We start from the raw sequence: 27,000 nt of genomic DNA, 5'->3' as shown, positions 1-27,000 counted from the left end.
GACATTTAGGACTGAGATGAGGAGAAATTTCTTCACTCAGAGGGTGGTGAACCTGTGGAATTCTCTACTGCAGAAGACTGTGGAGGCCAAGTCACTGAATATTTTTAAGAAGGAGCTAGATAGATTTCTAGACACAAAAGGCATCAAGGGGTATGGGGACAGAGCGGGAATATGGTATTGAGATAGATGATCAGCCATGATCATATTGAATGGCGGAGCAGGCTCCAAGGGCCGAATAGCCTACTCCTGCTCCTATTTTCTATGTTTTCTATGTTTCTATTATGGAATCATAGGGGGTAATTTTAACTCTGGGTGACTTCAATGGAATTGAAAATGGGGAGAGATGTATAATGAGCAGCTGAATCAATATCATCCATTTTACACGATCACCCAAAGTCAAACTTACCCAATAGAATATTACATCACTTAAAACAGGCTATTCGTCCCCTCAAGTCTACACTGAAGCTTTTCTCCACCAGCCTAGTCCTACTCTTCTACTCCCGAAACCCTTTAATTTACCTTATTTTAAGCAACTATCTAACTTCCTTTTAAAAGAATTCATGCACTCTGCTTCAACAATGTTTGTGGCAGAGAATTCCACACTCTAACCAGCCTCTGTGTAAATATTTTTTTCTAATCTCCCTTTTAATTCTTTTTCTGGTAATTTTAATTTGTGTCTTATTATTGTCTTGCCAACCAGTGGAACCAACATAATTTCTTCCGAATAAGTAGCAAGTTTTTTAATAGTGTCTGTAGATTTTATTGGGTTTTTTGGCTACCTTTTGTAAATGCAAGATTATACCAATGTCTTTAAGTCAATACATCAATCATATTCCATTCTTTGTTATTTCTCCATTTAGGATGCAACAAAGATGATCTTATTGATGTTTTGACCCAGCGCTCCAATGCCCAAAGGCTCACTATTGGTCAAGTATACAGTGCGATGTATGGAAGGGTATGGGATCTGGCATTGTTTCACTTTTTTTCTACTTAGCTAACTTAATCAGCAACATGTTCAAGGTCTCAAGTTCTGTTACAGATAGATACCAGGTTCAACCTGCAGTTTTTTGTGTCATGTCAGCAAGTTACTGAGTAAGGAGTTCCTGAGATTTATTAAACTTGCTTTTCTAGGTTTTGATTTGTGGATGGGGAATCTTCTCACTGCCACCTGCCAGTTATCATCCAGACTGGAACAAGATCTGGTAAAGAAAGGTGGGGATCCTGCAGAAATACCAATCAGTGGTCTGCAGGACCCTCCCTTTCCTCACCAGACCCTGTTTCTTTTTGAAAATACCAGCCAATGGTCACTCATCCAATATTGCAATATTGGTGTGCATAGCAATGTAACTCAAGCACATTCATTTTCCTTGGCATATGCACAAAAACAAGAAAGTAAAAAGAAACTAGGCTAAGAGAAATAATGGGGGTGATTTTGATGCCTCCCACCGGGCAGAAATGGGCCTCAAAAATGGTGGGGAATGACTTACCACCTGATTCTCACCGACAGTGTGTCCCTTCTGATGTAGGAGGTCTTGATTAGTGCGGGTGGAAGTTCTAACCCAAACAAACCCCAAGGAAACTCTCCGAGGAAACAGCGGAGGTTGAAATCTTGCCTATTATGGTCCCGGCCTGATTAATGGGCCTTCTGTCACATACCTGCCTGATTTTCAATGGAAGTGTGCCAAATGCTCATGAATTTTCGGGGGCTTCTGTGTCTTTGCTTTGGGAGCTGCTACTCTTGAAACCTTATGATACAAAATCTGTAATAGAGTATTAATGACCCACAAAAATATGTACTGTCCATTTGCTGTGCATGTGGATTTAACTATATTTCTACAGTGGAGGTCACCAACAATTAAATAGCTTCTTCCTATCAAAATGAATAGACAATTCCATGCAATAGAAGAAGGAAATATAAAAAGTACCTCATAATAGGGCTGCCAATGAACAACTGAATACTTAACCAAAGATGAGAAAGAGCTTGCATTCATAGAGAGCATTATCGTATTCTCAGAGCACTTTACAACCAGTGGATTACTTTTTAAGTTCAGTGAATGTTGTTATGTAGGCAAATACAGCAATCAATTTGCACACAGCAAGGTCTGACATACACCAAATGGATGAATGACCAGATAATCTGCTTTTGGTGGTGTTTGTTGAGGGAGGAATGATGGCATTGGGAAAACTTCCTGCTCTTCTTCCAATAGAGCCACAAAAACTGTTTTGTTCACTTGAGCAGGCAGACTGGCTTTGGATTAACTGAAAACCTTTCTGAAAGATGGCATATCCAACAATGCAGCACTCCCTCAGTACTTCATTGAAATACCAGCCTAGATTATGTGCTCAAGTCTGTGGTAGAACTCAAACCAATGGCCTCTGACTCAGAAGTGAGAGTAATACCAACAGAGCCAAATTGACACTTCAAACTGTGAATACTGGAAATCTGAAACAAAAACAAAGTACAATAAATAGGTGATAGGCAATATTGTGTGTGGCCCTTCATTAGAATTCCAGCATTTTCTGTGACTAGGAGCAATGGTAGTTGTCTGCTGAAGGTGTGAAACGGCTGGCTGCACTCTTCAGACACGGATTGAGGAATAAGTCAGCAACTAAGTGTCAAGAGTACAAATTAGCACAGCAGCAATGAGACTTGAGTCATTAGGTACACAATAATGTTAATTTCATTCTGCGTCAAATAATCAACTATTTGTCATAGCCCAACCTCGTAATTTAAACATTGCTTAAAGTTACAGATCAAAGGCCATTCCATTTTACTTTGATTTCCATTTGGCAAAATCAATGACCGCTATCTTTCTGAAAATAATAAGCATTGCAGTTAACTAGTGTAGTGGGGCAACAATGTGACAACTGTGGAGTTGAGGAACATATATTTACATTCTGAATTCCCCATCTGTTGAATTCCTGAGTTCAGGCATGTTACTCTGGAGAGCACTGAGCTGAGGCCAAACACTTCCCCTCAGAGAGGGAGGGAGGGAAAGTGAGTCTTGAGGCCCAATTTTAACTCAGCGCGGGAGTCAGGGGTTGAAGCAGGCGACAGCCCAGGAAATTTTAGCTCCCGGTCCTCATTAGCATACTGACTCCTGCCCGGAGCCAGTAAAAATAATGTTTTTGCTGGCAGAGGGGAGGGGATATTTGTGGAGGGAGGGCCTCAGGCTGCCTCTACCACCAGATGTTGAATTTTACCCCTCACATTTCTAAGGGGCAAATATCCGTGGAGATGCTCCCAATTGTCAGCCGTAACTTTGGCAGAAAATCTGCAGAAACATTTTTCTGGTACACACCATTTTTCTGGGGTTTCTGCATCTCTTCCGTTGTAGTTACCTCTGCAGAAATTCACCCTGAGGTGTATAGTCAGGCTTGGCATGACAGCGCCCAACTATTCTGATATGCGCTCCCAGCATGCAATGCTCTGTCCCAAAAATGTAGAACCAGATAATTTACCATGTGTACAAATATACTCCCCTGAAGAACTCCTCCAACCCTCCGGTCAGTGAGGTACTTTTCCACCCCTTTGTTGAGGTATTTTTCCTATTCTCCCCCCAACTGAGGTAATTTCCCCACCCTATCCTCTTCTCCTCAGCCTCTTCCCCATACTGTTCCTTCCCCTCTTCTCCCTTTTCGATCTCCTCTCCTGCCTCTTCTCCCTCTCTCTCTCTTATGCCCCTTTGCTCTCCTCTCCCCTCCCATCTCTTCCCCTCCCTTCCATCCCAAATGCCTCCTCCTCTTTATTCTTCCTCCTTTCCCTTCCTCCTCTTTCCCTCTTTCCGCCTTGCCTCCTTCCTATGCCTTGGTCCAATTATCCCCCAACTCTAACATTTCTTGACCTAAAGACATCTATCCTTCCAGTACCAAATCATTGCACTTAATAACAGTGCTATACAATTTTACTGCTTGTGCAGCTAGAGAGAGAGAAAGAGAGAAAGACTGAAATCCATGAAGAGAGACAAGTGCCAGCAATCTCCTCGGAGCTGCCTCGCTCCGCCTCTGTAATTTTGCCAGTGCTGTGGTGGAAATCCCATTTACGTGGTGCAAACAGAGTTTCTGTAGTTATACCCAGTGACCTATTAATCAAACATTACCAGCCCCATCTACCACTTAGATGGTAACACGTTTCCTGAGTCCTTGGGGAGATATTTTGAAATCAATGGAAATAAAAACCAGTAGAGATGTAAAACGGGCTGCCGATTAGCTATCACCCATTTTACACTGTCAAAATTACCCCCCTTGTCCTATACTGTATTTCAAAAAAGTTGAGGCATAGTCAACTAGAAGGCTGCAGTCTTTTTCCGCTCCTTAGTGTCGTATTTAATGGCTTTGTTATTGATCTATTGAAGTATTGCAAGGGTTGAATTGCTGTCAATGGCCTGTTAGTTAACACCCACTAACCTCTGCCAGTTGTTGCAGTTGGCCTGATCACATTTTTCAGGCATTGTCAAAATCCTTCTTTGTGGCAGTACCATGTAAAGCACGACACTTTTCAAACCTCTCTCTCATTCACTGAGTTATACTCCCCTGAAGCACTTCTCCAACCCTCCACCCCCCACCCCCGCAGCGAGGTACTTTTCCACCCATCTGCTGAGGTATTTTTCCTACTCCCCCCACTGAGGTAATTTCCCCACTCCCTACTATCCTCTCCACCCCAGCCTCTTCCCCATCCTGCCCCCTCCCCTCTTCTCCCTTTTCTCTCTCCTCTCCTGCCCCTTCTCCCTTTCTCTCTCTGTTCTACCCCTCTGGTCTCCTCCCCCCTCCCCTCCCCTCCCCACTCATTCCCCCCCCCTTACTCCTCTTTCCCTCCCTTCCATCCCAAATGCCTCCTCCTCTCTCTTCTCCCTCCTTCCTCCTTCCCTCCTTCCCCATTGCCTCCTTCCTCTGCCTTGGTCCAATTATCCCCACTCTCTAGCTGTTGTTGACCTGAAGACAGCACTTGGTCCTGACAACCCAAATGCAACACTGGGGGAAGTCGAATAGAGCATATTAAGTACAAATTCTTGTCAATCCATATGATGCTGTAATGGATGTTTCAGAACTATCAACCTCTTTCCCTGTTTGTATGTGTTAATCTTTGCAAGTCCCTAATAGATATAATAAATTCTCTAATGGATATATGAGCTATGCCAAATATGTTGATGTATAAATGTCACCCCTTTTAAATTATTTCAACAGAGAAAAGTATTATGCAAAAACAATCAACATTCCCTTTGCTTAAGTTTAGTATATAGGGTGTGTCAATGTACTGTTAAGCATGTTGATGTATTTGTAACTTATTCACTTCACCAGAGGAAATATCAATGTATGATCGTCAAATAAATGTACTCAGCGTGTGCCATTAGTGGAAATTTAAAAGTAAGGTCAATTATCACCTCCTGCCTAGTCATATCTACTTCACCTTTTAAAAGGTACCTGAAGCAGAAACAACAATCTATAGCAGTAACAAAATGTGTGCTCATCAAATGTGTGCCTGATTAGTCATTTATTATGTATAACTTCCTGCAAACAACTGATACTGAAATATTTAGCAATGGCAAACACAGAAGATATCCTTCAGCATGATGCAATTAACATACGCTTTATTATCAGCCCCAGTCTGCCCTCCCTGTGATTGCAGGGGGTAATTAGTCCTTATTCTTGTAATGGATTGATACTCTCATGGGCTTACTGTCAGCACCAAAATGTATCTAGGAATTAATTTTCTTTCAAAGAATGATTTGACGGTTGTTTGATATTTCTTGTACTCATATAGAGGAATGAACTGATTATTTTCACCATTGCAAATTCATTTTTAACCTAGTTTGACCTTTTATTTCCATAGAACAGCACTGACTGCTTTATTAATTATATTCTGATATACTTTGGACGCATTTAATTGCTCTCCTTCTGTGAGATGATTTGAAATGATGCACTAGTTACTAAATTTAGTCCATCATAGTTCCTGCAGTATTCCAAGCCATTAATAAATGTTTAATACAGCATGTTGGTGGTGCTCTAGTTAAACATGAAAGTAGAAACCTGGGCTCCCTTCATTATAATTTCCAGTAGGCATTTCTTGCATTCTATTCTAGAAACCTTCACTTACTGGAATTCCTTCATAAAGCACTTTATAGGGTGATTCTCATATGATACAAATGCCTCATTTTGTTCAATTTGTTACTCAATAACATCCTGTAGAAAATACTTGTTGACATTTTTTTCTTTGCGGAGAAGGATGTCCACTTTATTTTTGACAAAAAAAATCCTGCTCTACTAAGGACAGAAATATGCTACTTAAATATTAAGCATTTGAACCAAACAGGTTTTACTGGGTGACAAGCCTGACTGGGTAATAAATGCTGTTATGCTTTGGATGTGTCCACAGCTCCACTTTGGGGAATAAAAAGGTCTTTTCCCAACATTTTCATCAACTTCTAAACATTTTATTATTCAGTTCATTTAATTAGGAGGCTCCTTTTGTGGTCAAAGAAAGTCACTGAGAATTTCATGCTACAAGTTAGTTCAGTCAAAAAGTGAAATATAAAGGCACAGGATTTTAAACAGTAATCAAAAGCCGCTCCTCTTTCCTTCCACCTGCGGGTTTTTTTTGTATTTAACAAAACATATTTGAAGAGTTCATAGAATTCTGTGGCATAGTGGTGAACCAGTCTCAAAGGATTCCAGGATCACTTGGGACTAGGCGTATTGACAGATGTGATAACAAATCAATTAGTTTGTCACCGTACCACACATTGTCAAATAAATAGAGGCAGACTGCGGAGGGGTAGGCAGGGGGCAGGAATGTGCAATTGCTGAGTCATTATGTTGGCATGGATATTGGCAATCTGGTAGAACCGTGGGTTGATTTACTGACATGCTATGCCATCTAGTGGTGTGATTGAGGTTTGTACACAAGAATCCCACACTGTGAACTCCATTTCTTCCCTGAAAAATGGGCGTCAGGCAGTTGAAAATTGGGCGGGGGGGACTGCGGCCACCCCATTGATTCCCAAGACATACCTCATGCACTTTTCAGATGAACCTGCAAATGGGCGAGGAATACGCCCGCCTGTTTCTGGCAGGAGGTTGTTTAAATATGGAAATTAGGGTCCTACACCAGTTGTAGGACCCTGTTTACAGTTTGCAAGTACAAATGGGTGGAGAATGCACTGCGCACGCTTCACCCGTTTGTACCAGCCATTGAGTAGCCTAACCAGTGCTCCTTAAAGGTACCATGTGTGGCAGCTCAAGAAATACTGCTAGTCACAAAAATACTGCGGGCCACTGTTCGCCCATACTCGTCCATCTCTGGGATTGGCTTCTTCCCTGACCAGGCCCAACCTGCCAGCCGGCTCAGCGTGAGGGCAAGTCAATTTACCGCCCACTCTTCCAACCACCCCCACCCCACGCCACAATCTGCGACCCGCAGCTTGACGGTGGCATTCAAATGAGGCCCAAACCTGAAAATGGTTCGGGCCTCCCAACGCCAACTATGGTTTGGCAGCACAGCTGCTTCAGTGACTTCATGCCCATTTCAGGAGGAAGTCAAAAATCGTCCCTCATTCTCAGCCTGAAATATCAAGCTTGGGCTACTACAGTTTGCTTAAAGAGGAGCATTGGGGGAATCTGACAACAGGTTAATACCCATTGGCCCCGTGTGTTTACGGGGAGGCGGGAAGGGTGCAGGCCTGGCCGAAAACGGACAAAGAACCCAGTAAGGCCAGACGGACAGCCTGGCCGGCAGACAGGAGGGATCACCAGCAGCAGGAGGCAGCAGCCGGGGACCCTTGGAGACGGTTGCCAACAATCAGGAGGGGGGTAACGTCGGTCTTCGGGAGGTGGTGGGGGGGAGGCCTGCGATTGGGGCTGGGGAGGCGCTTGGCAATCGGGAGGTCAGAAATTGGGAGGGGGGATGATCGGCAATCAGGAGTTGGGGAGAGACCTGCAATCAGGAGGGATGGGTGGGGGTAGATCAGGGCTGGGGGTAGGGCAGGCTGGCGAAAGGGGCTGAGAGAGGCTGACAGCTTCCTGGAGGGACCTGGGGAGAGCACTCCTGCTCTTCTGGCTCACAAGGAGTGCTGAAAGAGGCACTTACCTTTTGGGACCTGCTGCTCCAGCCTCCCATTCACTGCCGAGCTTCCCGACTCCTGGGAAACACGTGTGGTCAATTTTAAATCGGGCTCCCAATTGCACTATGGGATCCCAATTTAAGTATGGCGGCGGGCGTGTCCACAGCATATTGGGGTCACGCTCCCTGTATTTAACTCTTTAAGCCCTGACCCACATCCGCCAGTCGTGGGGGCTTTAATATCGAGGCCATTGTGTCACTTGGAGATTACTGTGTACCATAAGAACTGGAAAGAAAACAGGGAAATGGTTAATTGTTACATAAAAAAACACAGGAGAAGTAATCTCTTCTCATTTTCAAATGGAGCAGAATTATTATATTCAAGGTTTCAACCACTGACAATAAGTGTAGAATTTTTACCTTTAATATTATTTATTATAGTAAATGGCAAATATCCTGTTGTGTTTCTCATGGTGAGTCAGCAGATACTCTGCTTTGTAATAATAGGGTTTTATACTATGCAACACGTAATTGAGGCCATTGATTCACATTGGTTCAAAAGTCAAATTCTGCTTTTTTTATTACATGGTATTCTGGGATTTTTACTGTGTGTTTTTTTTTATTTGTTCATGGGATGTGGGCGTCGCTGGCAGGGCCAGCATTTATTGCCCATCCCTAATTGCCCTTGAGAAGGTGGTGGTGAGCCGCCTTCTTGAACCGCTGCAGTCCGTGTGGTGAAGCTTCTCCCACAGTACTGTTAGGAAGGGATTTCCAGGATTTTGACCCAGCGACGATGAAGGAACGGCGATATATTTCCAAGTCGGGATGGTGTGTGACTTGGAGGAGAACATGCAGGTGGTGTTGTTCCCATGTGCCTGCTGCCCTTGCCCTTCTAGGTGGTAGAGGTCGGGGGTTTGGGAGGTGCTGTCGAAGAAGCCTTGGCGAGTTGCTGCAGTGCATCCTGTGGATGGTACACACTGCAGCCACTGTCCGCCGGTGGTGAAGGGCGTGAATGCTTAGGGTGGTGTATGGGGTGCCAATTAAGCGGGCTGCTTTGTTCTGGATGGTGTCGAGCTTCTTGAGTGTTGTTGGAGCTGCACTCATCCAGGCAAGTGGAGAGTATTCCATCACACTCTTGACTTGTGCCTTGCAGATGGTGGAAAGGCTTTGGGGAGTTAGGAGGTGAGTCACTCACTGCAGAATACCCAGCCTCTGACCTGCTCTTGTAGCCACAGTATTTATATGGCTGGTCCAGTTAAGCTTCTGATCCCCAAGATGTTGATGGTGGGGGATTCGGCGATTGTAATGGCATTGAATGTCAAGGGGAGGTGGTTAGACTCTCTCTTGTTGGAGATGGTCATTGCCTGGTACTTGTCTGGCGCAAATGTTACTTGCCACTTATCTGCCCAAGCCTGGATGTTGTCCAGGTATTGCTGCATGCGGGCACGGACTGCTTTGTTATCCGAGAGATTGGGAATGGACCTGAACACTGTGCAATCATCAGCGAACATCCCCATTTCTGACCTTATGATGGAAGGAAGGTCATTGGTGAAGAAGCTGAAGATGGTTGGGCCTAGAACACTGCCCTGAGGAACCCCTGCAGCAGTATCCTTGGGCTGAGATGATTGGCCTCCAACAACCACTACCATCTTCCTTTGTGCTAGGTATGACTCCAGCCACTGGAGAGTTTTCTTCCTGATGTTGGTGATTGCATTATTTTTTTCTGTGAAAGCTATACCAGTGCCCGTTATTAAGAAAATAATTGCATTTATATAGCACCTTTCACAACCTCAGGATGTCCCAATGCACTTAATAGCCAATTAATTTGAAATGTATACACTGTTGTAACATAAGGAAATACAGCAGCCAATTTGTACACATCAAGGTCCTGATGAGATTAATGAGCTAATAATCTGTTTTAGTGTCATAGGTTGAGGGGCTAGCCAGGACACAGGGAGAACTCTCCTGCTCTTGTTCAAATTGTGCCACATAGTCTTTTACATCCATCTAAGAGGGAAGACGGGGCCTCAGTTTAACAATCTCATCTCAAAGACAGTACCACACTCCCTCACTACTGCACTGAAATATCAGCCTAGATTATGTTTTCACGACTCTGGAGTGGGACTTGAACCACAACCTTCTAACTCAGAGGCAAGAGTGCTAGCACTGAACCAAGGCTGACACCTATTCTTAAATTCAAAATAAGTGACTTTTGTTTTGTACATAATAATTTACCTATCTATTTAATATTGTTGTTTAATATTTTTAAAGCTGAGGATGAATTGCAAGATGATAAGTCAGATAGTAGGTAGGTATCTGCTGGTGTTTAGCAATGGAGGAGAAGGTTCATGGGGAGGGCACCTGAGAGGGCAGATGGGGCTTTGGTTTAACATCTCATCTGAAGGGAGTGCTGCACTTCTGATAGTGCAGCACTCCCTCAGTAATGCACTGAAGTCCCAGCCTAGATTATTTACTGTTTTAAGTAAATCAATGATTTACCTTTTTTCCTGGTAGGTTCTTCTGGCTCATCATTCAGGATTGATTATTTTCATAAGTAGTTTCTCACGGGTAGTTTATGAGCCACTTTCCTCACTTTTGATTTGTAAATTCCTGATCTCTTCACTTCTAATTTGCTGCAGTTTTACTTTGACCCAATAAAATGTGATAGATAAAGTGAGACTTACGGAAAGTGTGTACAAATGAAGATTTTAATATGTAGATATTTGTACAGATATATAGCTAGCAAAAGCAAAAACAATTTTATTCTCTGTTTGTGAAATACTGTACTTGGTCATAGAATACCAATTAAAATAATTGTAAATATTGTGAATAGGGGTGTCTATACGTTGGAAGGGAAGAATTCTTTACGATCCTGCTTGCATTTATAAGGAACCTACAGCACTGCATATTTTGAATCAATACTGATCCAGCTTAATCAGCACCATAGCTGAGTTACATTATCTTGTTATTTGAAATCTGACCTGAATTTTACTTCATTTGAACTGAACTGAGGTACATTTTGAAAAATGTCTGCAGATTTATTCACCCCACCATTCTGTTAGATGCAATATATTTTCCACAGATGAGTCATAATAAATGCATGATAACTAATCGATCTGCTGTGGCATTGCACATGGGGAGTCAAACGAGGGGCACTTTTCAGGAGGGGATGGGGGAGTGGGAAGAAAGGAGGAAGAGGAGGGGAGGAGGTTGAGGACAAGGGAGGGAAACTGAGGGCGGGTGAGGGGAGAGGAGAGGAGGAGTGGTGGAGATACGAGATGGGGAGATGGGGAGTGGAGGGGGACGGAAAGGGCGAGAAGTGGAGAGGATAGGAGAGGAGGAAGGAAGGGGAAGGGCAGAGATGGAGAGAGGAGGGGAGAGGGTGAGGATATTAGAAGGGGACTGAGTTAGGAGGAGAGGAGAGTGAGGAGAGAGAAGAAGAATGGAGGTCAGGGTAAGAGGAGGACCAGAGGGGAGGGGAGAGTAATTGGAGCAAACTAAAGGGGGAAAGGGAAGGATGGGGAGAGGAGAATAGGAAGGCAGAAGAGGAGGGGAGGAGAGGAATAGACGAAGGGAGGAAATGGGGAAAGGGTGGAACAGAAGAGAGGGAAGGGAAGGAGAGGGATATGAGAGGCAGGGAAGAGAGTGTGGAATGAAGGGAGGGGTCGGGTAGTGGAGGGAAGAGGGAGGGCAGAAGGGGAGCTGGAGAGAGGAAGGGGAGAGGGAAGGGAGAGTGAGGTGAGGGAGGAGAAATGTAGGAGAAAATAGGCAAAGGGAGGTGAAGGGAGGGTTGTCAAGTGTCGATTTGTGCCTTAGGCGGGGGAGGGGGATGCCAGATTGTGCCTCAGCCTGGGCGAGGGGTTTAGCTGGTGATTTGTGCCTCAGCGATAGGAAGATTTCAGCCAGCGATTTGTGCCTCAGCAGGGGTGGGAGTAGCTGGTGATTTGCTTGCCTACGTGAAGGTGGGCATGCAGGAATTTGTTCTGGGGGTGGAAGGCTGATATTTACACCAATTGGGGTATATTGCAGTCCAGTTAGGATTATCTGTTTGCTTAGGATTCTTGTTCGTTCCATGCAAAGTTTAAGCTTTTAGGCCATTTCTTCATTTTTGGGGATGTGAGATTCAGAGGCCAGTGAGCATTTCCTGCAATTCAATTTGGCTCATTTGCACTCTTCACTCACTTTCCTGCTGGGTGCTGATGAATCTCGAGATTCATTTAATTCATTTGGGATTTGCTTCCTCATTTACCTGTCTTTTCTGACGTCGCGTTCAGCTGCGGTTGGCCTTAGGGGGGGCTTTCTCCTTATTTCTAATGCTGACTTTTTGATTCCTATTGATATTTGCCCATCCTGCGTAAATTTTTCATGCGTTTTCTATTTTTTTACTGAAACTTTTAATTTAACTTGTCCTTATGGGTTCCAAAGGTGGGTTCGGCATTTTTTCTTTCAGTGACTCTTTCACATAATGTTAGCTCATAATAACATCTGGAATTGCAATACCTATGGAACGTTGAAGCAACTCACCATTTTTAATATATAATAGATAACATAAATTTATTCATATAAAATGCAATAAATTATTTTGAAGTACAGAGATTATTGTTATATAGGCAAACACAGCTGCCATTCTCCACCAACAAAGTCCCATATTTTATTGTGGTATTGGCTGAAGGAGTAATGTTAGCCAGGATACCAGAACACCTGTAGGCTCTTCTTCAAATAGTGTCATGGGATCTTTGTCATCTATCTGAATAATCAAAACAGGTAATACAAAATACAGCACCTCCAACAATATAGCACCTCAGTACTCCACTGGATTGTTGACCTACATTATCAGCTCAAACCCTGGTAACATAATTTAACCCACAACCTTCTTACCTAGAGGTGTATGATAGCATAGTGGTATGTTACTGGATTAGTAATTATGAGTTCAAATCCTACCATGGTAGCTGGGGAATTTAAATTCAATTAATTAAATCAAATCTGGACAAAAAAAATTAGCACCTATAATGGTGGCCTATCAAAAAACCCATCTGGTTTATTAATGTCCCTTACTGGAAGGAAACCTGGTCTGGCCTATATGACTCCAGACCCACAACAATGTGGTTGATTCTTAATTGCCCTCTGAAATGGCCCAGCAAGCCATTCAGTCAAGAAGGTGGCTTACTACCACTTTTTCAAGGGCAATAAATGTTGGCCTTGCCAGCAACACCCACATCCCATGAATGATTTTTTTAAAAACCCAGAGGTGAGACTGCTAAACTAAGCCAAGATAACTAAAGGAAATATGAAGCAAAAATTAAAATTCTAGCACTTGTTTCATCTGTCTAAGATAATGCTGTATAAAGTCAAGTTATCAAATTTTCATCAATTTCAATAAATTCCAGCTCACATGAAGCTTAAGTTTTTTTTGTGAAATTCATTAAAGATATATCAGGAAAGTAGTAGTGAGCTTTCATTCTGTGTTATGACCTTTCAATGTGTGAAGCAATGACAAATTGTGGAGCACACAGAAATGGGAAGACTAGAGTTGATTATAATTTGCTGTTCCTAGGGCAGTTTTGTAGATTTCTGGAAGGTGCTACTATATTTTTTAGTTCACTCTTCATCATATGTCATATAATGGAATATATCAGAAGTTGCTGCAATCTGACCTGATTGGAACCAACTGTTATTCTGTAGCTAATGCTGTCTTTATACTGCACCTCCTAACGCAGCAGTGATTACGTGGCCCACCTCCATCGCTGTAGAGTGGGGAGAGGCAGAGTTCCACACATACGTTAAATTGGAGCACTATTTGCCTGTCTTTGAGTCAAGTCTACTTCTACCAATTGAGAAGAGTTGATGGATCAGCTCCTTTAATAATATCATTATCTGTACCATCAGAATTTGTCTAATGAAACAAAAGATAACTTAAAAAGTGTTGTCCTGGCCAGTATTAGTCATACAGTTCCAGGTACAAAGTAAAACAATGACTACTTTTTAGAGGTGATCTTGCTCATGCAAATTCCACCCTGCCTGGGCAGCTTTTTTTTGGCATTTTGACGCCATCATGTTATTGGTTCAACATTGCCAGAAACTGTTGGATCAGTACTGCAGTATAAAAGCAGCATAATTCTATGATTAGGTAAATCACTGCAATTTTCTTAGTGTAACATACTTTTAATATTAGTCTTATTAGCCTAAAATTCATGTAATATTTATTCATTTTAAAGTGCAATTTAAAGTTTGCTAGATTTTTCTCTAAAATCTATAAAATACTTTGGCAGAGTGAGAATAGGCATCAGGTTATTGACAGATTAAACTGGAACTGCATGTCGCTCCTGAATGAATATATCTTCTTTCTAATACAGGATCTGGTCACTGACCTTAAGGAGAAATTGTCTGACCATTTCAAAGAAGTAATGGTAGGGCTGATGTATCCACCGATCTTCTTTGATGCTCATGAACTGAGGCATGCCATGAAGGTACTGTATAAATGCTTTGTTACATTTTCATCAAATGGAAACATGAATAGCACTGTTGTTGTATGCTCCTTCTTAAAACAAATTATTTATTGATTAATTATGACAGAACAATAACTTTGCTTTTAATTACAATAACAAACTTTTCCTATTCCAAAAATATTGATACCCTTTAAATATTTTCCTCTGGGCTGAAGCACAGAGTGGGCATAGCGAAGAAAGTGGATTGTGACCCAAATGGGAACTTGAGAATTTGGTGAGATTGGGACTCTGGTAAAGAAGTGGGTGAATTGAAATTAAAATTTAGTTTAAAATTTAACTTAGAACTTTAAAACTTTAGAAGAAACTGCAAGTCAGTAACAGTTAACAGTTAACAGTCAATCAGCTGTAAATGATTGCCTGAATAGAGGATAATTACTGTGAGCCTGAAGCTGATTCAGCAGTTGTAACTGCTGTTCTCAAATGGAGTATGAAGGTTATCTGCTGAAGCACAGAGTGGATTGTGAAGAGAGTGGATCGTGAACTGAGTGGGCACTTGAGAATTTGGTGAGATTGAGAATTAGGTGGGAAGGAGGTGCTACGTTTTTTTTAAGAAGTGAAAACAAAACAAAACAGGCTAAAAAGTAATTATAAATAAATAAATAGATAATTTAGACAAGAGGAGTGGTGCTGAGCACCAGGGGAGGAGCCCCAGGTATCAGTACAGGAGCGGGAGAGGAGCGGAGTGGAGAGAAGTGGTGCTGAGCACCGGGGAGGAGCCCCAGGTATCAGTATTGGAGTGGGAGAGGAGCAGAGGGGAGAGAAGTGGTGTTGAGCACTGGGGAGGAGCCCCAGGATCAGTATTGGAGCGGGAGAGGAGCAGAGGGGAGAGAAGTGGTGTTGAGAACCGGGGAGGAGCCCCAGGTATCAGTATTGGAGCGGGAGAGGAGCAGAGGGGAGAGAAGTGGTGTTGAGCACTGGGGAGGAGCCCCAGGATCAGTATTGGAGCAGGAGAGGAGCAGAGTGGAGAGAAGTGGTGTTGAGCACTGGGGAGGAGCCCCAGGATCAGTATTGGAGTGGGAGAGGAGAGGGGTGGAGAGAAGTGGTGTTGAGCACTGGGGAGGAGCCCCAGGTATCAGTATTGGAGCAGGAGAGGAGCAGAGGGGAGAGAAGAGGTGTTGAGCACTGGGGAGGAGCCCCAGGTATCAGTATTGGAGCGGGAGAGGAGCGGAGTGGAGAGAAGTGATGCTGAGCACTGGGGAGGAGCCCCAGGTATCAGTATTGGAGTGGGAGAGGAGCGTAGTGGAGAGAAGTGGTGTTGAGCACTGGGGAGGAGCCCCAGGTATCAGTATTGGAGTGGGAGAGGAGAGGAGAGAGAAGTGGTGTTGAGCACCGGGGAGGAGCCCCAGGTATCAGTGTTGGAGTGGGAGAGGAGAGGGGAGAGAAGTGGTGTTGAGCACCGGGGAGGAGCCCCAGGTATCAGTATTGGAGCGGGAGAGGAGAGGGGAGAGAAGTGATTTTGAGCACCGGGGAGGAGCCCCAGGTATCAGTATTGGAGCGGGAGAGGAGAGGGGAGAGAAGTGGTGTTGAGCACCGGGGAGGAGCCCCAGGTATCAGTATTGGAGTGGGAGAGGAGAGGGGAGAGAAGTGGTGCTGAGCACCGGGGAGGAGCCCCAGGTATCAGTATTGGAGTGGGAGAGGAGAGGGGAGAGAAGTGGTGTTGAGCACCGGGGAGGAGCCCCAGGTATCAGTATTGGAGTGGGAGAGGAGAGGGGAGAGAAGTGGTGTTGAGCACCGGGGAGGAGCCCCAGGATCAGTATTGGAGTGGGAGAGGAGAGGGGAGAGAAGTGGTGTTGAGCACCGGGGAGGAGCCCCAGGTATCAGTATTGGAGTGGGAGAGGAGAGGGGAGAGAAGTGGTGTTGAGCACCGGGGAGGAGCCCCAGGTATCAGTATTGGAGTGGGAGAGGAGAGGGGAGAGAAGTGGTGTTGAGCACCGGGGAGGAGCCCCAGGTATCAGTATTGGAGCGGGAGAGGAGAGGGGAGAGAAGTGGTGTTGAGCACCGGGGAGGAGCCCCAGGTATCAGTATTGGAGTGGGAGAGGAGAGGGGAGAGAAGTGGTGTTGAGCACCGGGGAGGAGCCCCAGGTATCAGTATTGGAGTGGGAGAGGAGAGGGGAGAGAAGTGGTGTTGAGCACCGGGGAGGAGCCCCAGGTATCAGTATTGGAGTGGGAGAGGAGAGGGGAGAGAAGTGGTGTTGAGCACCGGGGAGGAGCCCCAGGTATCAGTATTGGAGTGGGAGAGGAGAGGGGAGAGAAGTGGTGTTGAGCACCGGGGAGGAGCCCCAGGTATCAGTATTGGAGTGGGAGAGGAGAGGGGAGAGAAGTGGTGTTGAGCACCGGGGAGGAGCCCCAGGTATCAGTATTGGAGTGGGAGAGGAGAGGGGAGAGAAGTGGTGTTGAGCACCGGGGAGGAGCCCCAGGTATCAGTATTGGAGTGGGAGAGGAGAGGGGAGAGAAGTGGTGTTGAGCACCGGGGAGGAGCCCCAGGTATCAGTATTGGAGCGGGAGAGGAGAGGGGAGAGAAGTGGTGTTGAGCACCGGGGAGGAGCCCCAGGTATCAGTATTGGAGCGGGAGAGGAGAGGGGAGAGAAGTGGTGTTGAGCACCGGGGAGGAGCCCCAGGTATCAGTATTGGAGCGGGAGAGGAGAGGGGAGAGAAGTGGTGTTGAGCACCGGGGAGGAGCCCCAGGTATCAGTATTGGAGTGGGAGAGGAGAGGGGAGAGAAGTGGTGTTGAGCACCGGGGAGGAGCCCCAGGTATCAGTATTGGAGTGGGAGAGGAGAGGGGAGAGAAGTGGTGTTGAGCACCGGGGAGGAGCCCCAGGTATCAGTATTGGAGTGGGAGAGGAGAGGGGAGAGAAGTGGTGTTGAGCACCGGGGAGGAGCCCCAGGTATCAGTATTGGAGTGGGAGAGGAGAGGGGAGAGAAGTGGTGTTGAGCACCGGGGAGGAGCCCCAGGTATCAGTATTGGAGTGGGAGAGGAGAGGGGAGAGAAGTGGTGTTGAGCACCGGGGAGGAGCCCCAGGTATCAGTATTGGAGTGGGAGAGGAGAGGGGAGAGAAGTGGTGTTGAGCACCAGGGGAGGAGCCCCAGGTATCAGTATTGGAGTGGGAGAGGAGAGGGGAGAGAAGTGGTGTTGAGCACCGGGGAGGAGCCCCAGGTATCAGTATTGGAGTGGGAGAGGAGAGGGGAGAGAAGTGGTGTTGAGCACCGGGGAGGAGCCCCAGGTATCAGTATTGGAGTGGGAGAGGAGAGGGGAGAGAAGTGGTGTTGAGCACCGGGGAGGAGCCCCAGGTATCAGTATTGGAGTGGGAGAGGAGAGGGGAGAGAAGTGGTGTTGAGCACCGGGGAGGAGCCCCAGGTATCAGTATTGGAGTGGGAGAGGAGAGGGGAGAGAAGTGGTGTTGAGCACCGGGGAGGAGCCCCAGGTATCAGTATTGGAGTGGGAGAGGAGAGGGGAGAGAAGTGGTGTTGAGCACCGGGGAGGAGCCCCAGGTATCAGTATTGGAGTGGGAGAGGAGAGGGGAGAGAAGTGGTGTTGAGCACCGGGGAGGAGCCCCAGGTATCAGTATTGGAGTGGGAGAGGAGAGGGGAGAGAAGTGGTGTTGAGCACCGGGGAGGAGCCCCAGGTATCAGTATTGGAGTGGGAGAGGAGAGGGGAGAGAAGTGGTGTTGAGCACCGGGGAGGAGCCCCAGGTATCAGTATTGGAGTGGGAGAGGAGAGGGGAGAGAAGTGGTGTTGAGCACCGGGGAGGAGCCCCAGGTATCAGTATTGGAGTGGGAGAGGAGAGGGGAGAGAAGTGGTGTTGAGCACCGGGGAGGAGCCCCAGGTATCAGTATTGGAGCGGGAGAGGAGAGGGGAGAGAAGTGGTGTTGAGCACCGGGGAGGAGCCCCAGGTATCAGTATTGGAGTGGGAGAGGAGAGGGGAGAGAAGTGGTGTTGAGCACCGGGGAGGAGCCCCAGGTATCAGTATTGGAGTGGGAGAGGAGAGGGGAGAGAAGTGGTGTTGAGCACCGGGGAGGAGCCCCAGGTATCAGTATTGGAGTGGGAGAGGAGAGGGGAGAGAAGTGGTGTTGAGCACCGGGGAGGAGCCCCAGGTATCAGTATTGGAGTGGGAGAGGAGAGGGGAGAGAAGTGGTGTTGAGCACCGGGGAGGAGCCCCAGGTATCAGTATTGGAGTGGGAGAGGAGAGGGGAGAGAAGTGGTGTTGAGCACCAGGGGAGGAGCCCCAGGTATCAGTATTGGAGTGGGAGAGGAGAGGGGAGAGAAGTGGTGTTGAGCACCGGGGAGGAGCCCCAGGTATCAGTATTGGAGTGGGAGAGGAGAGGGGAGAGAAGTGGTGTTGAGCACCGGGGAGGAGCCCCAGGTATCAGTATTGGAGTGGGAGAGGAGAGGGGAGAGAAGTGGTGTTGAGCACCGGGGAGGAGCCCCAGGTATCAGTATTGGAGTGGGAGAGGAGAGGGGAGAGAAGTGGTGTTGAGCACCGGGGAGGAGCCCCAGGTATCAGTATTGGAGTGGGAGAGGAGAGGGGAGAGAAGTGGTGTTGAGCACCGGGGAGGAGCCCCAGGTATCAGTATTGGAGTGGGAGAGGAGAGGGGAGAGAAGTGGTGTTGAGCACCGGGGAGGAGCCCCAGGTATCAGTATTGGAGTGGGAGAGGAGAGGGGAGAGAAGTGGTGTTGAGCACCGGGGAGGAGCCCCAGGTATCAGTATTGGAGTGGGAGAGGAGAGGGGAGAGAAGTGGTGTTGAGCACCGGGGAGGAGCCCCAGGTATCAGTATTGGAGTGGGAGAGGAGAGGGGAGAGAAGTGGTGTTGAGCACCGGGGAGGAGCCCCAGGTATCAGTATTGGAGTGGGAGAGGAGAGGGGAGAGAAGTGGTGTTGAGCACCAGGGGAGGAGCCCCAGGTATCAGTATTGGAGTGGGAGAGGAGAGGGGAGAGAAGTGGTGTTGAGCACCGGGGAGGAGCCCCAGGTATCAGTATTGGAGTGGGAGAGGAGAGGGGAGAGAAGTGGTGTTGAGCACCGGGGAGGAGCCCCAGGTATCAGTATTGGAGTGGGAGAGGAGAGGGGAGAGAAGTGGTGTTGAGCACCGGGGAGGAGCCCCAGGTATCAGTATTGGAGTGGGAGAGGAGAGGGGAGAGAAGTGGTGTTGAGCACCGGGGAGGAGCCCCAGGTATCAGTATTGGAGTGGGAGAGGAGAGGGGAGAGAAGTGGTGTTGAGCACCGGGGAGGAGCCCCAGGTATCAGTATTGGAGTGGGAGAGGAGAGGGGAGAGAAGTGGTGTTGAGCACCGGGGAGGAGCCCCAGGTATCAGTATTGGAGTGGGAGAGGAGAGGGGAGAGAAGTGGTGTTGAGCACCGGGGAGGAGCCCCAGGTATCAGTATTGGAGTGGGAGAGGAGAGGGGAGAGAAGTGGTGTTGAGCACCGGGGAGGAGCCCCAGGTATCAGTATTGGAGTGGGAGAGGAGAGGGGAGAGAAGTGGTGTTGAGCACCGGGGAGGAGCCCCAGGTATCAGTATTGGAGTGGGAGAGGAGAGGGGAGAGAAGTGGTGTTGAGCACCGGGGAGGAGCCCCAGGTATCAGTATTGGAGTGGGAGAGGAGAGGGGAGAGAAGTGGTGTTGAGCACCGGGGAGGAGCCCCAGGTATCAGTATTGGAGTGGGAGAGGAGAGGGGAGAGAAGTGGTGTTGAGCACCGGGGAGGAGCCCCAGGTATCAGCCCCATTCACTAAGAACAGAGAGAGTGACATCACAGTGACGTCACAGTGAACAGAGAGGAGGAGCTCTGAGAGACCAGGAATAAAAGGGGAGGTTAATCGAGGTAAATAAACAGTAAGTTAACAATAATCGACTAGCTAAAGGGAGTTTGGAAAAAAATGGTTTCTAAATATAATGGACAGGCAGCTGAAACCCATTGCCTGCAATTCCTGCACCATGTGGGAACTTCAGGACACTTCATGTGTCCTAGACGGCCACACGTGCAGGAAATGCCTCCAGCTGCTCGAGCTCAAGCTGAGGGTTTATGAGTTCAAAGGGCAGCTGGGGTCACTGCAGAGCATGAGGGAGGTTGAAGGTTTTCTGGATTGTCCATTTCAGGAGGTGGTCACCCCGCAGCCACAGAGAGTTTGAGATACTAAGTGGGTGGCCATCCGAAAGGGTAGGAAGAGGCAGGCAGTGCAGGAATCTTCTGGGTGTGTGGCACACTCAAACCGGTATTCAGCATTGAATACCAGTGAGGGCGGCGACACCTTGAAGGAGTGCAGTCCTGAGTGTGGCACCATGGGGCAAGGGACTGCACAAGGAGGGGCACAGTGAAATGTAGGAATGCGGCAGTCGTAGGGGATTCCATAGTAAGGGGGACAGACAGGCGTTTCTGTGACCGCCGATGTGAGTCCCACATGGTGCGTTGCCTCCTTGGTGCCAGGGTAAAGGATATCAGGGAGAGTGTGCAGAACATTCTGCAGGGGGGATGACAACAGCCAGAAGCCGTGGCCCATATGAGTACCAATGACAGGAAAGAAAAGGGATGAGGTCCTGTGGTCAGAGTTTCAGGAGCTAGGGAGGAAGTTAAAAAGCAGGACCTCAAAGGTAGTAATCTCCCAGTGCCACACGCTAGTGAATACAGAAATAGGAAGATAAAGCAAGCTAATATGTGGCTAGAGAAATGGTACAAGAGGGAGGGCTTCAGATTCTTGGAGCATTGGGACCAGTTCTGGAGCAGGAGGGACCTGTTCAAAATGGACGGGTTGCACTTCAACAGAGCTGGAACCAATGTCCTCGGGGGGAGGTTCACTCGTGCTGTGTGGGAGGGTTTAAACTAATTTGCCAGGGGGATGGGCACCAGGATGTAGGATTAGGAAGGAGAAACAAGGTGCACAAAGGATTGGGAGAGAAAGATAGCACTAGAGTAAGAAATAGTACAGTATTAGGCGGGATCAGACTGAGAGAATACAAGAAGGTCTAAGATAGGTTTAGAGTGCAAGTGTGTAAATGCACAAAGCGTAGTAAATAAGGTTGTTGAGCTGCAGGTACAAATAGCCACGTGGGAATATAATGTAGTGGCGATAATGGTCACCTGGTTCAAAAAAGGGCAGGATTGGGTACTAAATATTCCTGAATACAAGGTGTTCGGGAAAGATAGGAAAGGAAAAAAAGGAGGGAGGGTGGCAGTATTGATTAAGGAGAATATTGTAGTGCTGCAGAGAGGATGTCCATGAGGGGTCAAGTTCAGAATCTATTTGGTTATAGTTAAGAAACAATGGAGGTGCCATTATACTACTGGGTGTATTCTACGGGCCAACAAATAGTAGGAAGGATATAGAGGAGCAAATTTGCAGGGAAATTACAGAGAGGTGCAAGAATTATAGACTAGTGATAATGGAGGACTTCAACTATCCTAATATAGACTGGGATGGTAATCAGTGGGTTGAGAAAGCGTCTGGCCCAGGTAAATTGGAATCAAAGATTGGCAGGCAAAACTGTAATCAAACAATGGGCAGCCTTTAAGGAGGAGATGGTTCAGGTACAGTCTAGGTACATTTCCACGAGGGGGAAAGGTAGGGCAACCAAAGCCTGAACTCCCTGGATGACCAAGGAGATAGAGAGTAAGATGAAGCAGAAAAAGGGGGCGTATGACAGATGTCAGATTGGTAATACAAGTGAGAACTAGGCTGAACATAGAAAGTACAGAGGAGTAGTGAAAAAGGAAATAAGAGCGGCAAAGAGAATATGAGAATAGACTGGTGGCTAACATAAAAGTGAATCCAAATGTCTTCTATAGGCATATAAATAGTAAACGGGGAGTAAGAGAAGGGGTGGGGCTGATTAGGGACCAAAAAGGAGATCTACGCAGAGGGCATGGCTGAGGTACTAAATGAGTATTTTGCATCTATCTTTACCAAGGAAGAAGATGCTGCCAAAGTCACAGTAAAAGAGGAGGTAGTTGAGCTACAGGATGGGCTAAAAATTGATAAATAGGAGGTACTAGAAAGGTTGGCTGTACTTAAAGTAGATACGTCACCCAGTCTGGATGGGATGCATCCTAGGTTGCTGAGGGAAGTAAGGATGGAAATTGCAGAGGTGCTGGCCATAATCTTCCAATCTTCCTTAAATATGGGGGTGGTGCCAGAGGACTGGAGAGTTGCAAATGTTACATCCTTGTTGAAAAAAGGGTGTAAGGATAAATCTGGCAACTACAGGCCAGTCAGTTTAACCTCGGTGGTGGGGAAGCTTTTAGAAATGATAATCGGGGACAAAATGAATAGTCACTTGGACAAGTCTGGATTAATAAAGGAAAGCCAGCATGGATTTGTTAAAGGCAAATCATGTTTAACTAACTTGATTGAGTTTTTTGATGAAGTAACAGAGAAGGTTGATGAAGGCAATGCAGTTGATGTGGTGTAAATGGACTTTCAAAAGGAGTTTGATAAAGTGCCACATAATAGGCTTGTCATCAAAATTGAAGCCCATGGAATAAAGGGGGCAGTGGCAGCATGGATGCAAAATTGGCTAAGTGATGAAACAAAAAGTAGTGGTGCATGGTTGTTTTTTGGACTGGAGTGAGGTGTACAGTGGGGTTCCCCAGGGTTCGGTACTAGGGCCACTGCTCTTTCGATATATATTGGGTGTACAGGACACAATTTCAAAATTTGCAGATGACCCAAAACTTGGAATTGTAGTAAACAGTGAAAAGGATAGTAATAGACTTCAAGAGGACAGACAGGCTGGTGGAATGGACGGACATGTGGCAGATGAAATTTAACGCAGAGAAGTGCAAAGTGATACATTTTGGCAGGAAGAATGAGGAGAGGCAATATAAACTAGAGAGCACAACTCTAAAGGGGATGCAGGAATAGAGAGACCTGGGGGTATATGTGCACAAATCTTTGAAGGTGGCAGGACAGGTTCAGAAAGCGGTTAAAAAAGCATACGGGATCCTGGGCTTTATAAATAGAGGCATAGAGGACAAAAGCAAGGAAATTATGTTTATAAAACACTGGTTCGGCCACAACTGGAGTATTGTGTCCAATTCTGGGCACTGCACTTTAGGAAGGGTGTGAAGCCTTACAGACCATGCAGAAAAGATTTACTAGAATGGTTCCAGGGATGAGGGACTTCAGTTATGTGGATAGACTGGAGAAGCTGGGGTTGTTCTTCTTAAAGCAGAGAAGGTTAAGGGGAGATTTGATAGAAGTGTTCAAAATCATAAAGGGTTTAGATAAAGTAAATAAAGAGAAACTGTTCCCATTGGCAGAAGGGGCAAGAACCAGAGGTCACAGATTTAAGGTGATTGGCAAAAGAACCAAAGGCAACATGAGGAAAAACTTTTTTACGCAGCAAGTAGTTATGATCTGGAATGCGCTGCCTGAAAAGGTGGTGAAAGCAGATTCAATCATGGCTTTCAAAAAGGAATTGGATAAATACTTGAAAGGAAAAAAATTGCAGGGCTACGGGGAAAGAGCAGGGGAATGGAACTAACTGGGTTGCTCTTATAAGGAGCCGGCATGGGCTCAATGGACCAAATGGCCTCCTTCTGTGCTGTATTCTATGATTCTGATGCAACTTTTTGTTAAGGACATCTGCTCTCCCAGGCAATTATTGCACCATTCCTCCTTAATTCATGAAATGTATCCAGGCTCTGGTAGTCCTGTGTGTGTTAGGGTATGAGAGGACAGATGAGGGCAAGAAGTGGGGTGGGATCAGAAAATGGCAGGTCTCTGATCTGAAGGTGATGTACAGGGAATTTTCACTGAGGGTTGGGGCAGGCAGAAGCTCCGTTCGCCCCATAGATGACCTGACATTAAGAAGGAGTCAGGATGACTTCATGCACTGGATTTCCCATTGCTCCTGCCTCCTCTGCCCCGAGTTGCCTAGACACCAGCAGGATACCCATATCAAGGTCAATGAAGCGATGTAAGTGAGGCCCACAGGATGTTACAGGTTATAATCCTGGCCTGGAACACTCAGGCACATCAGGCAGCCACCATAAAATCATTCCTCTTATATAGGGGGCTGATCTTCATAGAGCTTTCCATTTTAAGCTGGGGCCACGGGCTCCACCCCAAGCTGCTTTCAAACCCTGGATTATACATACCTCGCCAGGGGGTACCCAAAATGTGCCCATACTGACACAGATGCCCGCCTTTTTTATGGTAATTTCTGGACTCCAGAAACTCCAACGGGCTCGAGTTTAGAAGAATGAGAGGGGATCTCATTAAAACATATAAAATTCTGACAGGGCTAGACAGACTGGATGCAGGGAGGATGTTTCCCCTGGCTGGAGGGTCTAGAATGAGGGGTCACAGTCTCAGGATACGGGGTAGGACATTTAGGACTGAGATGAGCAGAAATTTCTTCACTCAGAGGGTGGTGAACCTATGGAATTCTCTACCACAGAAGGCTGTGGACACCAAGTCACTGAATATATTTAAGAAGGAGTTAAATAGATTTCTAGACACAAAAGGCATCAAGGGGTATGGGGAGAGAGCGGGAATATGGTATTGAGCTAGTGGATCAGCCATGATCATATTGAATGATGGAGCAGGCTTGAAGAGCTGAATGGCCTACTCCTGCTCCTATTTTCTATGTTTCTACCTCCACACAATGGCATAGCTTGACTCCCACTCTGCCACACTAATCAGAACAGGATCACAGATATTCTTGGTCTATATAGCAAAGAAAGTTATATAGCACCTTTCAGGACATCCCAAAGCACTTTACAGCTAATGAAGTACTTTTCTGAAGTGTGGGCATTGTTGTAATGTAGGAAACACAGCAATTATATACACATTCCTTCAATGGTAGGTGCTTAGCAGAGCCCAGATACTTCACCATACGAAGGCTTAGGTTGGTCTTGTGCATTTCCCAGCTAGTAGACGGCTGCAGAGCAATTGCCGGTTCTCTTGATCAATGAATAGTATGCAGTCTGGCAGGATGTTAGGTTACAGCAGAAAATCAGAGCCCATCTGCTGTGTTGTACGGATTGAAAATGTATGATTAGTTATCATTTATGGAACTAAAGCAAGTAACCGTGCATTTTAATTCTGTACAGCAGCTGAACAGTGATTTGAAAAGCTATTTCACGTTATTAGTTGTTGTGTTATGTTGCGGAGCTGATATTCTCAGCCTGGCTCCATGGCTCATTGCTGCAATAAATTCTAATTTGACAGACAGCCCCAGTGAATTCAATGCCACTAATTAAATTTTTAAGATGATGGTAAAAAAAAATCTAATTGGTAGGTGGAAAAACATGGAAATCATTATTTTTAAATTCCATTAGGTTGAAGGTCACATCCATTTTGAATATACTTCCTCTCCTCATTACGACATTAGCAACTTGTTGATTGCCATTGATTGAGGCCAGCTTAGATAATACTTGTATCTTAAAGTGGCAACGTCATCCAAGGTAATTTGTTAGATTTGGCAACAGGAAAATGCATAATTATGCAGGTGTTGATATGCTAATATGATTTTTTTGCCAATCCTGTATTCTGCTAAATGTGTTTGTTTTCAAAATGTTAACATACCAGAATAATAACATAAAAATTGCATTGTCAAAGTTCATGTTGTTGCAGATACAGCACCTGGCACAGTACAAACATTTCCCGTGGAGTTTAAATTTTGAAACTCAGCCTACCTAAAAATTCCTCTAAGATGATTATGCCCTTTTAATACAAAGTACACCTGGGATGTGATAAGAGATTTTCCTGGGTCTGTGCCTGGACACACTGAATCACCGAAAGAAAGAAAGACTAGCAATTATATAGCGCCTTTCACAACCTCAGGATATCCTAAAATGCTTTACAACCAATGAAGAACTTTTGAAGTGTAGTTACTGTTGCAATGTGAGAAATGCAACTAATATCAGGTAGGTTAGAGTGCACACATGTGGAGGAACCTGCCTGATGTTTCTCCATTTATTTCAATGGAGAAAAATCATGCCTGTTCCTTTACAGGCATGCACTCCAACCCTAATTCTGTTCTCAGGATGTAGGCGATGATGGCAATGCCACATTTATTGTCCATCCCTGGTGAGCCTTCTTCTTGAACCATTGCATGCATACCAATTATTTTTCCAACTGTGCTACGCCAGAGGAAATTGAGTCAACCATGTAGTATGGACGTGGAGATGGAAATTATGCTACACAGAACAGTTTTACACAATCAAACCACAAACAAGGTTAATATGTTTCATGCATTATTGTAAAACTGGAACTTGCACCTCATGTGACATTGAAGTGATGGATTTGGACCAGTACAAAACAGAACTGAGGTTGTAGGCCTCATATATCTACTCAAGAATCAGCCCTGATATAAATGATTAATACTTTTTTCTTGACTCAAACACTTATCTAAGAAGCACTATGAAAAACCAAAACATGGCATGTACATTATTAATATTCAAGATATTATTATTCATAACACCGTGCCCCTCCTAATACGCCACAT

General features: G+C 46.0%; 1 protein-coding gene across 1 annotated transcript in view; it reads left to right on the top strand.

The window, feature by feature from the left end:
* LOC137344379 (annexin A10-like) overlaps positions 1–27,000 on the top strand; it is a 67,887-nt gene that overhangs the window by 17,287 nt on the left and 23,600 nt on the right. The window contains exons 3-4 of the mRNA XM_068007314.1: positions 861–955; positions 14,410–14,523. Coding sequence (XP_067863415.1) covers positions 861–955; positions 14,410–14,523 — 209 coding nt within the window. The remainder of the gene's footprint in view (positions 1–860; positions 956–14,409; positions 14,524–27,000) is intronic.

This window comes from Heptranchias perlo, chromosome 1 (assembly GCF_035084215.1).
Source record: "Heptranchias perlo isolate sHepPer1 chromosome 1, sHepPer1.hap1, whole genome shotgun sequence".
Taxonomy (NCBI): Eukaryota; Metazoa; Chordata; class Chondrichthyes; order Hexanchiformes; family Hexanchidae; genus Heptranchias; species Heptranchias perlo.
This window is presented reverse-complemented; position numbering and strand designations above follow the sequence as displayed.